General features: G+C 45.3%; 3 protein-coding genes across 4 annotated transcripts in view; 2 read left to right on the forward strand and 1 right to left on the reverse strand.

Moving 5' to 3' along the window:
- Positions 1–4,486, forward strand: part of LOC135830333 (angiopoietin-related protein 7-like) — a 175,954-nt gene extending 171,468 nt beyond the window's left edge. For both annotated transcript variants that reach the window (XM_065342600.1, XM_065342601.1), the window contains exon 7: positions 3,247–4,486. In XM_065342600.1, coding sequence (XP_065198672.1) covers positions 3,247–3,875 — 629 coding nt within the window. In that variant the 3' untranslated portion in view covers positions 3,876–4,486. The remainder of the gene's footprint in view (positions 1–3,246) is intronic.
- A 2,977-nt stretch (positions 4,487–7,463) lies between these two features.
- LOC135830320 (uncharacterized) lies at positions 7,464–9,731 on the forward strand. The gene is made up of 3 exons (XM_065342584.1): positions 7,464–7,750; positions 7,911–8,584; positions 8,749–9,731. The coding sequence occupies exons 1-3, from the start codon at positions 7,465–7,467 to the stop codon at positions 9,508–9,510; spliced, it is 1,722 nt and encodes a 573-aa protein (XP_065198656.1). The 5' UTR covers position 7,464; the 3' UTR covers positions 9,511–9,731.
- A 4,893-nt stretch (positions 9,732–14,624) lies between these two features.
- On the reverse strand, positions 14,625–16,366 carry LOC135830339 (uncharacterized). Its single transcript, XM_065342607.1, has 2 exons — positions 15,781–16,366; positions 14,625–15,610 (listed from the first exon to the last, which is right to left on the reverse strand). The coding sequence occupies exons 1-2, from the start codon at positions 16,345–16,347 to the stop codon at positions 14,849–14,851; spliced, it is 1,329 nt and encodes a 442-aa protein (XP_065198679.1). The 5' UTR covers positions 16,348–16,366; the 3' UTR covers positions 14,625–14,848.
- Positions 16,367–16,370: the final 4 nt, after the last annotated feature.

Consider the following 16,370-nt stretch of genomic DNA (forward strand, 5'->3'; position numbering starts at 1 on the left):
GATAATTATTAAAATATTCGAATAGTAATATTATTATAGAATGGTTGTTATGAGTTTATAAGGGTGCCATGGCTGTTTCTACTCGTGACGAGGGTGTCCACAAACACTCTTCACCAGCGCGTTCCATGCTGGACGGTCCACAGCAATCCGCTCGAGACGGCGCAAGTCCTCAACACTCCGCAGGTGCCTCGGCCTCCCACGGTACCTCCCCTCAAAATATGGCAAAATATATACAAAGCTATTTACAAAGGCCGTACCCCTCCGCCTGTATGAATCCCATGAACCACTAATATATCATGTGATTGCACAAAGAAGCTGACAGCCAAGTGTACGCTCTAACGTACATGTACAAGCTAATGTGCCTTCAAGACCATCTAGACCTTTCTGCGCTCGTGTCGCCTCGCCAGGAAGCTAGCCTCGTCCCACGGACAAGGTCGCAGCTCCGTGTCCGCCATCAGCATCAGCTACAAACAGTGTTCCTCCCTGCGGCCCCCAACTTTCTCCAGCGTTCGTTCCCATTATGGTGTAGTGGATGAATAGAATAGGTGTCCGCAAGACATGTTTCCGGAACCCATGCCCATGTTGAAGTCTCTCCAATCCTTCAAGACAAAGGTTCACCGCCACTTGCGTCAAAATAATTGGCTCTGGACTACGAACTCCCTGTGAGGCTATGTCACCCGTCCATGAGAAACTACCCTCATCCATCATCTCTTTCTTGTTTTATGTTGGGGCTGGATCACTATAACTATCAACTTTATCGACATACTTTCATTCAGCGATTTTGCTATGCCAAGACGAGGTACAATGTAGGTGAAAGAGAAGACCTTTCCAACGTGAATGAGAGTCCAAACGCGTTAGATTCGAGTAGGCACCGGCGGATTATGCCGGCATAATCATTGGCATTATTTTGGTGGTTGAAAATTTGTAGCATAATTTGGCATCCGTTCAGAGGTAGGAGCATAACTACATGGTTGTACCACAGTTCTAGTATGTAGGCTACACAATTGTGTACAATGATTGCACCTGATTAGTGCTTGTGGTCTGCATGGTTAAGGGTTTGGAGGTCATGCAGATAGTGTTTTCAATGAAAAGCCAAACTCCTACTTTGTTCCGTTGGGACTGTAGCTTTTGCTCGTTTTCGTTGCGCTTGCCTTCCCCTCTTTGGTCTTTTCCATAACCTTGAACCTTCCAAGTTGGAAGGCTGTCGGTTAGCGCTACGGAGATGTGTTGAAGCTAGGTGTCAGGACGTCGAATGTTTCAGTACTCTGTCAGTTTTGTGCCTAGTTATTGCACTTTCTGACTGTATATAGTATCATGTTACAGTGATGGAGAGTTACTCTTAACTCGTATCCATATGTCTTTTTCTCTTCCACATTTATTTATGGCTCAACATCCGAGTTTCAAATTGCACACCTGATGAGCCGTCACGAACCATACGGCGAAACGTACGTCGTGTGAAACAACTTGTTTTGTAGTCAACTAGTCCATCACAATGTCATGCATGAGGAGTACTGTAGGAGTTTGGCTTTCGGCTTGTACAATTCGTTTTCGCAAAGCTTCCCTTTCTTTACTTATCTTTGATATTTATGACCCACCCAAGTTGGGTGGTGTGCTGCTTTGCTGCTTCGAATTGTAGTTAGACCGCTTTGTCAAATATCGTACTGGTCTCGTCATCGTCCAGTAACAATCGACATTCTTTGTTCCGTTGGGACTGTAGCTTTTGCTCGTTTTCGTTGCGCTTGCCTTCCCCTCTTTGGTCTTTTCCATAACCTTGAACCTTCCATTTTGGAAGGCTGTCGGTTAGCGCTACGGAGATGTGTTGAAGCTAGGTGTCAGGACGTCGAATGTTTCAGTACTCTGTCAGTTTTGTGCCTAGTTATTGCACTTTCTGACTGTATATAGTATCATGTTACAGTGATGGAGAGTTACTCTTAACTCGTATCCATATGTCTTTTTCTCTTCCACATAATATTATATTATAATATTATATTTGGCCACTTGCAAGTACGAGAAACTTACATTTTCCGTACTTTGAGACTCCATAAGTACAGCAAAGTGAATATGTGTCCCCGGGTGCCAAATCATAATGTGAGCATTTTGCGGGCATAATGCGAGAATCTAGGAAAGCATAATTCCATGAATTCGCGAGCATAATCCGCCGAAGCCTAGCGTGGAGTGGGAAGACAGCTTTTCAATTTCCCCGAGTGAACCATGATGATTACATGAATATTTAGTTAGCCAGGGCAATGCAGCGCAGTTGTACCAGGTTTATTTACCAGAATTTTCAATCGACGAGGAGGTTATTGGCAATATTCTCCGAACGTCGTGAGATATCCCGTGTTTTGTTCCCTTCAGGAATCCTGATTCTATCTCCAGCCAAATGTTGTTGATGTGTTAAATTCGCCCCAAGACGTATTCATGACGTGTCGGTATTGCAGAATGTAGAATCTGCGATACTGTGATACTACTACTTCAAACAAGTAGTGAGTTAAAGATGGAGAGCGAGGTTGATAGCTGCTGTTATATGGAGGGTAAAGCTGCTTAGGGCGAAAACGAGGGTCATTTGTATTACTTTTGCACCCAGGAATCAAAGTACCTTACCGTTTGTACTCACTCGACACAGATCGGTCTTAGAGATAAATATTCATTGTGCGCGTTAGACTTGGCTGGATGCCTTCCGCTCCCAAGCAGAACTTGAACCTGGTTGGTTGGTTGGTTAGATTGAGATAGAGAACCTGGTACCCTCTGCTTTTCAATCATGGTCTCAGACCATGCCACTAAGCCTGCCTGCCTGCTGATATTGCAAACGCGGTTTTACATTTCCACTAATTCAACAAGAAGTTGGAAGTTTTGCTATGATCAGTCACTTGTAGCTTTGTTGATAGGCACGTATATCTCTACTCCACATCAACTCTGTAGCCTTCTGCCATTCTTCTACTCTTTTATCCCTCCCTACTGAGTACCTACACATTTGATTGTGACAGAGAATGATTATGTTATGCCCCCCCCCCCCCCCCAAACCGGGCTTTGTCATATTATTGGGCAACGATACCGTTTGACTTTGCAAAGTAAAAAAAAAAGAATACAAAATACAAACTTTCATGCTGCGCAAGCTCGCGGTAACGCCGAAACCACAGATAGGCGTTTATTGTACTAGGTTGTGTCTTCAGTAAAACATTATGGACTTCGTTGGCACCTTTCTCCTGTGATGACCATTTTTTACTATTCTGATTCCTAATTCTACAGTATCATTTCTCTGCAAGAGAACCGACTCTGGTCCGTCAGGTGTATTCAATGGCAGAACACCGACAACAAGAGTCACTGCACTCTGTGATCAAGAGACTGATGGAGGTGGCTGGACTGTGTTTCAGAGAAGACAAGATGGTTCAGTGGACTTTTACCGTGACTGGAATGCATACAAACGAGGATTCGGATCAGCTGCTGGAGAGTTCTGGCTGGGTCTAGATATACTACACTATCTGACGTCACAAGCTGGTAGTACTTATGAACTGCGTATTGATATGATGTTCAAGACAACTGGAGAGAAGCATTATGCCAAGTGGTCTACATTCCGTGTTGAAGGGGAAGCTAACAATTACAGACTACATGTTTCAGGATTCTCAAGCCCTACCTTGGTGGACAGCATGAGAGTCCACAATGGACAACAGTTCAGTACTCGAGACCGTGACCATGACTCGCACAGTAGTGACTGTTCCAATAGGTACAAGGGTGGTTGGTGGTATCACGCGTGTTACTTTGTCAATTTGAATGGATTGTATGGACGTAGTGATGGAGACACAGCTGGTGCAGTGTACTATCAAGGCGGGTTCAAGAGTTTGAAGTTTGTGGAAATGAAGCTAAGAAGGCGTGGCTAAAACCCAATGCACTACTAGATTCACTACACACACTGTGCTCATTTGCATCCAAATGCAAAATTCTGCACTTTTTTGAACGTTTTCACTGGTTTCCTCTTTTCGTGATGGCTTTTGGCTATCCTTGGATATTATGTGATGCCTCTTTCGACCCATACATTTCTTTTGCAGGAGAGTCAACCTGCCATTCAATTCTTAATCACCGGCTTCCAAAAAGCCAGCAATGCTTTTGTTTAACATAATATTAATACAGACATGCACTAAGGGAGTGTTTACCATTTCAGGGCATTGCGCGCATCTTCATAACCAGCTCCTCCGCCACCATACAACACATTGATCTCCTAAGAGTGCTTTTGTTTCATACTTCTTATCAGCGAGCCATCGTGGTTACAAGAATACATTCATTCTTTCTGATATACTGTACTTTCCCTGTCTAATACAATCACCCGCATTCTCTCACTAACCACCTGAACATTAACCATCTAGCGCTATACACTTTACCAGCTGTTTTCTTTGTTGTTTCACGTCACTAATTGCTTAAACCAGACACACTGTTTTGCTACTCACGAGCAAAAGCTGAAGTTCAATTGAGGGGTAGTCAAGTAGTTAGTGCGGGGCGGGTTCTGGTGCACTTTTTGACCTTTGACCTTTGGGCCAAATAAGGCACACTGTGTCGGGCTCGTTTGGTCTGGCTCGGGGACTCCCCCAGGGTTTGACCTTTGACCTTTGGGTTAAATAAGGCACACTGTGTCGGGCGCGCTTGGTCTGGCCCCGGGCCGGGCCGGGACTCCCCCAGGGTTCGACCTTTGGCCCTGCCATGCCATAAATGTCATCATGTTCTTTTCCGTGGCGACCGTGCACTTGTGCACGTTCGGTGCATTCGCACCAGGGAGTAGTAAAAGACGTACTACTCCCTGATTTGCACATCGTAATTGTGCAGTGAATGACATATTGCGCATGCGCGCATAAGTACGCGGAGCGTGCGACCTTCAGTGGCCCTGCGTGTGGAAAAGACGTATACACCAGGTGTACTAGTACACGTGTCATTGTAGGGTGATAGCCGACCTCATATACGCTGTACGGGGAGATTATTTCCTCAGTATGTTGTAGGCAGTGCTGGAGGTGACGTGACGATGGCGGAGCCAAGTGCAAAACGATCTAGGCAGCCCAGACATATAGCTAGACAGCCCACCTCGAGTGCCGTGCGTGGGTTTTTGAAAAAGTTTTCTTTGCCAGGTTCAGGCACTGATCCTCTCGTCTTTTTCAGCAGCCATCATGACGAGCTCCGACAGGTTCTGCTCGAGGAGCTTCAGTCTCACCCTTTCAAGGTGGTTTTAGTTTTGAGGGTGGAGATGACACGAGAGTCGGCCACGGGTAGTACGTCTGCCGTCCCGTTTTTTAGAAGTAGACCGGCTCGGATCCTCAGCGAAGGGGACATTGATAGTGCAGTCAAGACGATGGTGGCGAGGATCACTGGTCTTATTGATAAGTGGATGCAGAACGGATCCAACTGGACCGTTTCTCGAGTGAGACAGCTGGATGTGTCGACAGCAAAGTACACTCCTCTTCGAGGTGAGTTTCTGTTCATCCGGCAGTGTTTGTTCGAAGCCTGTCGAATTTCTTGTGGAAAGTTGTAGATGTATGTTTTGTACCAGATGTACAGTTTTTCGTGATTGTCGAGAGGGTGTAGTTGTGATGTGGTGTTACTCTGAGCAAAGCCTTCGTTGTATTTTTGTGGTGTTCTGTAGGTGGTGCAGCTGCTATCCCGCCGAAATTAGAAAAAAAGAAGGCCATCATTAACGTAAAGAACAACGATGACAGGTGTTTGATGTGGGCGTTGTTGTCAGCGCTGCACCCCGTCGAACAGAATGCTGAGCGTGCATCCAAGTACACCCAGTATGTTGATGAGCTGCGGTTCGATGGTGTGATGTTCCCTGCAACGCTCCGTGATGTACCCAAAGTGGAGTTACAGAATGGTCTTGCAATCAATGTGTTTGGCTACGAGTGGAATCTGTACCCACTCTATCTCAGCGAGCGACAGGAGACTCCAATCAACCTCCTTCTTCATGACAACCACTTCACATGGATAAAAAACTTCAGTCGTGCATGTGAGAATAAGAACAAGCGGGCAACACACTACTGCTTGCGATGCCTCTCCGCACACAAAACAGCAGACTCCCTGCAGCATCACAGCGAGAGATGTCAGGTGATGAAGCCCGTGCCAGTCGTCATGCCCACAGCAAAGGACAGAATCCTCAAATATACAAATTTGAAGCACAGGATGGTGGCTCCATATATCATTTACGCTGATACGGAGGCCATCATTGAGCCGATGGAGGAACAGCATGGCAGCAGCACTGTACGCACAGCCCGTCATGTACCATGCAGCATCAGGTATGTTTTGTTGTTGGTGTTGTTTTTGACTAATGTTTGCTGTACTCATGCCTGCACAGTGCTTCCTGTTATTCCTTCTTGTCTTGTTCTCCCCTAATTGTGTTCGTGTTGTAGTACGTGCATTTTGTGTGATTCCATTTTTTTTTTAAATCACTCATTCTTACTTTCCTTCTTCTTTTATGCTCTTGTAGATATGCTGCCATCCGATCCAACGGTGAAGTCCGTGGCGAGTTTGACGACTGCAGTGAGAATGCCATTCACAACTTTTTCGACAGTCTCAAAGAGTTGGAAGGCAGTATCCAGGAGGATTTGGCTGATATCAAGCCAATTCGCATGACGGCAGAACTGGAGCTTGAGTTTCAGAACGCAGTCAACTGCTGGATATGTGATGAAGTACTTGGAGAAGATCGTGTTCGTGATCATGATCATCTCACTGGTAAGTATTATAATTTTTTGTTTATTTTTGTTGTTTTGCAGTTGTGTGTAGATATGCGCATGATGTGTATAGTGCATTTTCATGTCTTTGTAGCTGTTTGCATCTGTGTTTTATCATGGTGTATTGAATTGTATTGTCTGTGGTATCACCTTCACTGTAGATGTTTACTATGTTTGTGTATTCCCCTCTTTCTGAATATCTGCACAGGCAACTACCGTGGTGCTGCACACTACCAGTGTAATATTCAGCTAAGTATCTACCCAGATCGCCAGATCATTCCGGTTGTGTTTCACAACCTGAAAGGGTACGATGCTCACCACCTCATCGCCCACATTGGTATGACCGAGGTTGAAGAGGTGGAGTACGAGGACTCTAACCAGCGTAAGCGGATTAAGAAGGTTGGTGAGATCAGTGTCATCGCCAACAACATGGAGAAATATATTTCATTCAAGTGGCGTCAGTACCGCTTCATCGACTCCATGGCCTTCTTGAACTCCTCTCTTGACTCGTTGGTGAGCAACACCCCGGAAGATGCGCTCAAGCTTACTCGTACATTGGCCCATCATGACCTTCTCCTGCGTAAGGGTGTCTACCCCTACGAGTACATGGACTCCTTTGCTCGGTTTGATGAGACACAGCTGCCACCTAAATCAGCATTTGAGTCTAGTTTGACTGGAGAAGGTATCAGTGATGCCGACTATGCCCATGCTCCGTTACGTATGGCAGGTAAGCAGCTTGTGCCTTCTGTATTGTGCTCTACTTATGACTTTGAATGCTGTTGTGATGTGCTCTACTCATTTTTTTGTACTCATTGCTCTCTATCTGTGGATGCTTGTGTGCATGTGTGTATGGATGCTTGCGTGTGTGTGTGTGTGCGTTGTTGTTTTGTTTTTCGTTTTGCAGACATTTGAGTGCAGTACAATGGAGACCTATCATGACCTCTATTTGCAAACAGATGTCTATCTTCTAGCAGATGTCTTTGAGCATTTCCGCAAGACGGCATACAAGACGTATGGGTTGGATCCAGCCCATTACCTTACTCTCCCAGGTATGTTCATCAGTCTTTGTTGTTGTCCAATGTATTCTCTCCTTTAGATGGTGTTCTCTGTTAGTATTCTTGTGCTTTCTTGTCGGTGTATTTATATACTTTTTGCATGGTGTATTGACTTTCGTGTTTGTGTTCTGGTGTGTTGTATGGTGTTATGTAGGATATGCATGGGATGCTCTACTACGGTTCACCCAGATTGAACTGCAGCTGCTCACGGATGTAGACATGCATCTGTTTGTCGAAGCCGGTCTACGTGGGGGCATCTCAATGGCGTCGCAGCGGTACGGCAAGGCCAACAACCCAACGATGGATCAGTACAATTCTGCCGAGCCCACATCATACCTGCTATACCTTGATGCCAACAACCTGTATGGCTGGGCTATGTGCCAGAGTATGCCGACATCCGAGTTTGCCTGGTGTGACAAGAACCTGTCCGAGATACTGGCACACCCTGTAGATTCGAGCACTGGGTTCATTGTGGAGTGTGATCTTGAGGTACCCTCTTCGCTGCACCACTACTTCAATGATTATCCACTCGCACCGGAAGTGATGAGAACATTCTCAGATAAGCTATCACCATACCAACAAGCACTTGTGGAGGAGCTCAAAGTGTCAGCCGTAGATGGAGTCAAGTTGACACCCAGTCTCCTACCCAAGTCCAAGTATGTGTTACACTACCGTACACTGCAGCTGTATTCGCGTCTGGGCATGGTGGTGACCGCTGTTCACAAGGTGTTGGGATTTCAGCAGAGTGCCTGGATGGCTCCCTACATCAATCTGAACACTGCACTTCGCACGAGGGCTACAACCGACTTTGAGAAGAGCTTTTACAAGGTAAATGCAACCGTTGTGTGCAGTCTTGTATGTTGTTGTTGTTGTTTTTGTCGCATGTATGGTGCAAGTGTGACGTGGAGTATGCTAATTGAAAAATATGCTGATGTGAAGGAATGGCATGATATGATTCTCATGCGTCATGTTTGCCTGTTTGTGTGCTGCAGCTGATGAACAACTCAGTCTTTGGCAAGACGATGGAGAACGTTCGTAATCGAATACGCATCGATCTCTTGCGAGAAGAAAGTGAGGAGCAGGTACTGAGGGCAGTGAGCAAGCCTACATATGTGCGGCACGACATTTTCCCGAACGGGCTTGTCGGAATAGAAAAGCAGCACACTGAGATCAAGCTCAACAAGCCGGTCTATGTGGGTATGTCGATACTAGACCTGTCAAAGGTACACATGTACTCCTTCTACTACGATGTGCTGAAGGAGCAGTACGGTAGCAGAATCCGGCTGTTGTACACCGACACCGACTCTGTTATTGTGCACATAACCACCGGTGATGTTTATGCAGAGATGGATCTGTCTCTGTATGACACCAGCAACTTTCCCACTGACCATCCTCAGTACACTTCTGTCAATAAGAAAGTGGTTGGCAAATTCAAAGATGAGCTTGGTGGGAAATCCATGGTGGAGTTTGTAGGTCTAAGATCGAAGATGTACTCCTACATCGGACAGGAATCGGCCAAACGGGCCAAGGGTGTGCGAAAGGCAGTCCTGGCAAATACCATCACCCACAAGGACTATGTAGATGCACTGCTCAGTCATCGTGTGTCTTCCAGGCCTATGACGGGTCTCCGATCACATTGCCACACAGTGTATGAGGAGGTAACCACCAAGGTGGCATTGTCTCCATTCGACTGCAAGCGGTACATACTGGATGATGGCATGGCCACACTTGCATATGGTCACAAGGACATTTAATGGACAGGACCCCACATTGAACATGTTTCATCATTTTCATACAAAACTCCCCGCCGTTCTTCTGTCATGAATTCCTCCTATCTTGGCGTGTGGGGCCGGCTCAACCAATATACATTTTTGTTAAATATTTCAGGCTTGTGCCTCAATCATATTGCAGGATATAGTGCATCGTGCGGTATAATAATCTTCATCGTATCATCAAATATTGCCCTACACACTTTGGTTTGCAGTGTGTGCACAGCATAGTCCATATATCATCAAATTGATCAAGTTCAGTAGCTGCGGGCATATATTTCCCCAGCTTGAGAAAATGCTTATATACTTGCGTAAATTTATGCTCACAATGATGACATTAAAATGAGATTAACTCTACCACACATTATATTACCAGACACTGCTGTTGTTGTTGTTGTCGTCGTCGTTGTTGTTGTTGTTGTTGTTGTTGGTTGTTGTTGGCTGTTGCTGGCTGTTGTCGGTTGTTGTTGGTTGTTGTTTTTGGTTGTTGTTGTTGGTTGTTGTTGTTGGTTGTTGTTGGTTGTTGTTGTTGGTTGTTGTTGGTGGTTGTTGTTGGTTGTTGTTGTTGGTTGTTGTTGTTGGTTGTTGTTGTTGGTTGTTGTCGGTTGTTGTTGGTTGTTGTTGTTGGTTGTTGTTGTTGGTTGTTGTTGTTGGTTGTTGTTGGTTGTTGTTGTTGTTGTTGGTTGTTGTTGTTGTTGGTTGTTGTTGTTTGTTGTTGGTTGTTGTTGTTTGTTGTTGTTTGTTGTTGGTTGTTGTTGGTTGTTGTTGGTTGTTGTCGGTTGTTGTCGGTTGTTGTTGGTTGTTGTTTGTTGTTGTTGGTTGTTGTTGTTGGTTGTTGTTGTTTTTGGTTGTTGTTGTTGGTTGTTGTTGTTGGTTGTTGTTGGTTGTTGTTGTTGGTTGTTGTTGGTGGTTGTTGTTGGTTGTTGTTGTTGGTTGTTGTTGTTGGTTGTTGTTGTTGGTTGTTGTTGTTGGTTGTTGTCGGTTGTTGTTGGTTGTTGTTGTTGGTTGTTGTTGGTTGTTGTTGTTGTTGTTGGTTGTTGTTGTTTGTTGTTGTTTGTTGTTGGTTGTTGTTGTTTGTTGTTGGTTGTTGTTGGTTGTTGTTGGTTGTTGTTGGTTGTTGTCGGTTGTTGTCGATTGTTGTCGGTTGTTGGTTGTTGTTGTTGGTTGTTGTTGTTGGTTGTTGGTTGTTGTTGTTGGTTGTTGTTGGTTGTTGTTGGTTGGTTGTTGTCGGTTGTTGTTGGTTGTTGTTGTTTGTTGTTGGTTGTTGTTGGTTGTTGTTGGTTGTTGTTGGTTGTTGTTGGTTGTTGTTGGTTGTTGTTGTTTGTTGTCCCATGAGACAATGAAACTACAAAGGAAATGGGCTACTGACGAGGCGCCTGTGACCACGCCAATGCCTGAAACTGATGAAGCTGAGGAACGGAGGATCCTTGAGTTGGCCGTTAGTTGACTTGAGCGTGATTGACGCAGTGTTTACACTCCTCAGCAAATCCCATCAAATCGGAGCACATGTCGACGGGAGCTTAGAGTTGGCGCTGCTCAGTAATGGCAAAATATTTTAAATGGCCGCCAAGACCTTTCTCAATAGGCGGAAGAGTCACCTGTATGCAATACGTTGTATATGTCATGTGTGTGTATTGTATATGCATTGGGCTCGAGTAACTCAACAGCATTTGCTCAGTAACACTCAACACTTCCACCATCAAATGGGAATACACATGTTGAAGCAAGCTTAGAATGAGCGTTACTTGGTAATAACAGAATGAACCCGATGACCTACATGTACGTAAACAGGTGGCTAAATCACTGGTACACAAATGCATTCGGCATGAGATACGCATTTACGCACTCATCAACTGTGATATGTTCCATGCGGTCGCCAGGTGTGTGTCTCTGCTAGGTAAATGGACGGGATAAGGTATTATATTCAGTTCATGTTCGAGTCCGTTGTAGTTTTGACAGAGATCGAGATGTCACGCTGGTTGCTGAATTGGATGACGGGAACGCAAACCAATAGTGGTCAGGAAGTTGGTCCACGAGCTGCTGTTGTCCAACGGAACGATGATGGTAGCGAAGATGAAGCAGAAGAAAGTGTTAAATTTGTTCTCAGGAAAAGGAAGAGAGTGACGACATCATCCTTGCTCCTACCTGTCATGTTGAATCCAGGATTTCTGGGTTTTGTAGGATCGTTGCCACGCAAGCGTCGGTTCTGGTCGGCTCATGCTGATGGCGACGATGATGGTGTATGGGAAAAGAGATCTTGGGGACATGGAGTAGACTTGGACAAGACTTCCAAGGTGTCGAAGATGAGAGGTTCATCGAAAAGTTTCGAGTGACCAAATGCATATTTCTGGCTGTGCACGATTTGGTCAAAGATACCATTGATTGTCAGACGACGCACTTGCGCAAGTGATCTCTGGGAAAAAACGTCTTGCAATATTCCTCCAATGGATGGCTCATGCCGAGGAATTCCAGCAGTTGGCAAAAGAGTAACGCATTGGTACTTCTACAGTCCATAGCATCATGCAAGCGTGTGTATCTGCATTCCGGCAACTGGCCCCTAAGTTCATTGTCTTTCCCCAAGACCAGCTCAATGTAGCTGACGTTGTCTCCGGGTTTAAATCTCTGTGCCACCTACCTGGCTGTGCTGGTGCAGTTGACAGCACTTTCAAAATCATACATTGAGCTGGTCTTGGGGAAAGACAATGAACTTAGGGGCCAGTTGTCGGAATGCAGATACAAACGCTTGCATGATGCTATGGACTGTAGAAGTACCAATGCGATACTCTTTTGCCAACTGCTGGAATTCCTCGGCATGAGCCATCCATTGGAGGAATATTGCAAGACGTTTTTTCCCAGAGATCACTTGCGCAAGTGCGTCGTCTGACAATCAATGGTATCTTTGACCAAATCGTGCACAGCCAGAAATATGCATTTGGTCACTCGAAACTTTTCGATGAACCTCTCATCTTCGACACCTTGGAAGTCTTGTCCAAGTCTACTCCATGTCCCCAAGATCTCTTTTCCCATACACCATCATCGTCGCCATCAGCATGAGCCGACCAGAACCGACGCTTGCGTGGCAACGATCCTACAAAACCCAGAAATCCTGGATTCAACATGACAGGTAGGAGCAAGGATGATGTCGTCACTCTCTTCCTTTTCCTGAGAACAAATTTAACACTTTCTTCTGCTTCATCTTCGTCACTATCATCGTTCCGTTGGACAACAGCAGCTCGTGGACCAACTTCCTGACCACTATTGGTTTGCGTTCCCGTCATCCAATTCAGCAACCAGCGTGACATCTCGATCTCTGTCAAAACTACAACGGACTCGAACATGAACTGGATATAATACCTTATCCCGTCCATTTACCTAGCAGAGACACACACCTGGCGACCGCATGGAACATATCACAGTTGATGAGTGCGTAAATGCGTATCTCATGCCGAATGCATTTGTGTACCAGTGATTTAGCCACCTGTTTACGTACATGTAGGTCATCGGGTTCATTCTGTTATTACCAAGTAACGCTCATTCTAAGCTTGCTTCAACATGTGTATTCCCATTTGATGGTGGAAGTGTTGAGTGTTACTGAGCAAATGCTGTTGAGTTACTCGAGCCCAATGCATATACAATACACACACATGACATATACAACGTATTGCATACAGGTGACTCTTCCGCCTATTGAGAAAGGTCTTGGCGGCCATTTAAAATATTTTGCCATTACTGAGCAGCGCCAACTCTAAGCTCCCGTCGACATGTGCTCCGATTTGATGGGATTTGCTGAGGAGTGTAAACACTGCGTTAATCACGCTCAAGTCAACTAACGGCCAACTCAAGGATCCTCCGTTCCTCAGCTTCATCAGTTTCAGGCATTGGCGTGGTCACAGGCGCCTCGTCAGTAGCCACTTTCCTTTGTAGTTTCATTGTCTCATGGGACAACAAACAACAACAACCAACAACAACCAACAACAACCAACAACAACCAACAACAACCAACAAAAAACAACAACAACCAACAACAACCAACAACAACCGACAACAACCAACCAACAACAACCAACAACAACAACCAACAACAACAACCAACAGCCAACAACCAACAACAACAACCAACAACAACAACCAACAACCGACAACAACCGACAACAACCAACAACAACCAACAACAACCAACAACAAACAACAACAAACAACAACAACCAACAACAAACAACAACAACCAACAACAAGAACAACCAACAACAACAACAACCAACAACAACAACAACCAACAACAACCAACAACAACAACCAACAACAACAACCAACAACAACAACCAACAACAACCGACAACAACCAACAACAACAACCAACAACAACAACCAACAACAACAACCAACAACAACAACCAACAACAACCACCAACAACAACCAACAACAACCAACAACAACAACCAACAACAACAACCAAAAACAACAACAACCAACAACAACAACCAACAACAACAAACAACAACCGACAACAACCGACAACAACCGACAGCAACCAACAACAACCAACAACAACCAACAACAAACAACAACAAACAACAACAACCAACAACAAACAACAACAACCAACAACAACAACAACCAACAACAACAACAACAACCAACAACAACCAACAACAACAACCAACAACAACAACCAACAACAACAACCAACAACAACCGACAACAACCAACAACAACAACCAACAACAACAACCAACAACAACAACCAACAACAACAACCAACAACAACCACCAACAACAACCAACAACAACAACCAACAACAACCAACAACAACAACCAACAACAACAACCAAAAACAACAACCAACAACAACCGACAACAGCCAGCAACAGCCAACAACAACCAACAACAACAACAACAACGACGACGACAACAACAACAACAGCAGTGTCTGGTAATATAATGTGTGGTAGAGTTAATCTCATTTTAATGTCATCATTGTGAGCATAAATTTACGCAAGTATATAAGCATTTTCTCAAGCTGGGGAAATATATGCCCGCAGCTACTGAACTTGATCAATTTGATGATATATGGACTATGCTGTGCACACACTGCAAACCAAAGTGTGTAGGGCAATATTTGATGATACGATGAAGATTATTATACCGCACGATGCACTATATCCTGCAATATGATTGAGGCACAAGCCTGAAATATTTAACAAAAATGTATATTGGTTGAGCCGGCCCCACACGCCAAGATAGGAGGAATTCATGACAGAAGAACGGCGGGGAGTTTTGTATGAAAATGATGAAACATGTTCAATGTGGGGTCCTGTCCATTAAATGTCCTTGTGACCATATGCAAGTGTGGCCATGCCATCATCCAGTATGTACCGCTTGCAGTCGAATGGAGACAATGCCACCTTGGTGGTTACCTCCTCATACACTGTGTGGCAATGTGATCGGAGACCCGTCATAGGCCTGGAAGACACACGATGACTGAGCAGTGCATCTACATAGTCCTTGTGGGTGATGGTATTTGCCAGGACTGCCTTTCGCACACCCTTGGCCCGTTTGGCCGATTCCTGTCCGATGTAGGAGTACATCTTCGATCTTAGACCTACAAACTCCACCATGGATTTCCCACCAAGCTCATCTTTGAATTTGCCAACCACTTTCTTATTGACAGAAGTGTACTGAGGATGGTCAGTGGGAAAGTTGCTGGTGTCATACAGAGACAGATCCATCTCTGCATAAACATCACCGGTGGTTATGTGCACAATAACAGAGTCGGTGTCGGTGTACAACAGCCGGATTCTGCTACCGTACTGCTCCTTCAGCACATCGTAGTAGAAGGAGTACATGTGTACCTTTGACAGGTCTAGTATCGACATACCCACATAGACCGGCTTGTTGAGCTTGATCTCAGTGTGCTGCTTTTCTATTCCGACAAGCCCGTTCGGGAAAATGTCGTGCCGCACATATGTAGGCTTGCTCACTGCCCTCAGTACCTGCTCCTCACTTTCTTCTCGCAAGAGATCGATGCGTATTCGATTACGAACGTTCTCCATCGTCTTGCCAAAGACTGAGTTGTTCATCAGCTGCAGCACACAAACAGGCAAACATGACGCATGAGAATCATATCATGCCATTCCTTCACATCAGCATATTTTTCAATTAGCATACTCCACGTCACACTTGCACCATACATGCGACAAAAACAACAACAACAACAACAACATACAAGACTGCACACAACGGTTGCATTTACCTTGTAAAAGCTCTTCTCAAAGTCGGTTGTAGCCCTCGTGCGAAGTGCAGTGTTCAGATTGATGTAGGGAGCCATCCAGGCACTCTGCTGAAATCCCAACACCTTGTGAACAGCGGTCACCACCATGCCCAGACGCGAATACAGCTGCAGTGTACGGTAGTGTAACACATACTTGGACTTGGGTAGGAGACTGGGTGTCAACTTGACTCCATCTACGGCTGACACTTTGAGCTCCTCCACAAGTGCTTGTTGGTATGGTGATAGCTTATCTGAGAATGTTCTCATCACTTCCGGTGCGAGTGGATAATCATTGAAGTAGTGGTGCAGCGAAGAGGGTACCTCAAGATCACACTCCACAATGAACCCAGTGCTCGAATCTACAGGGTGTGCCAGTATCTCGGACAGGTTCTTGTCACACCAGGCAAACTCGGATGTCGGCATACTCTGGCACATAGCCCAGCCATACAGGTTGTTGGCATCAAGGTATAGCAGGTATGATGTGGGCTCGGCAGAATTGTACTGATCCATCGTTGGGTTGTTGGCCTTGCCGTACCGCTGCGACGCCATTGAGATGCCCCCACGTAGACCGG

The sequence above is a fragment of the Sycon ciliatum genome (genome assembly GCF_964019385.1).
Source record: "Sycon ciliatum chromosome 5 unlocalized genomic scaffold, ocSycCili1.1 SUPER_5_unloc_1, whole genome shotgun sequence".
Classification (NCBI taxonomy): domain Eukaryota; kingdom Metazoa; phylum Porifera; class Calcarea; order Leucosolenida; family Sycettidae; genus Sycon; species Sycon ciliatum.

Excerpts from the sequence above, each read along its gene's own strand:
- LOC135830320 (XM_065342584.1), top strand. The coding sequence starts at position 7,465 with ATGACTTTGAATGCTGTTGTGATGTGCTCTACTCATTTTTTTGTACTC. Across the intron at positions 7,751-7,910 it reads CCATTACCTTACTCTCCCAG|GATATGCATGGGATGCTCTA; the intron begins GTATGTTCATCA and ends GGTGTTATGTAG. Across the intron at positions 8,585-8,748 it reads TTGAGAAGAGCTTTTACAAG|CTGATGAACAACTCAGTCTT; the intron begins GTAAATGCAACC and ends TGTGTGCTGCAG.
- LOC135830339 (XM_065342607.1), bottom strand. The coding sequence starts at position 16,347 with ATGGCGTCGCAGCGGTACGGCAAGGCCAACAACCCAACGATGGATCAG. Across the intron at positions 15,611-15,780 it reads TTGAGAAGAGCTTTTACAAG|CTGATGAACAACTCAGTCTT; the intron begins GTAAATGCAACC and ends TGTGTGCTGCAG.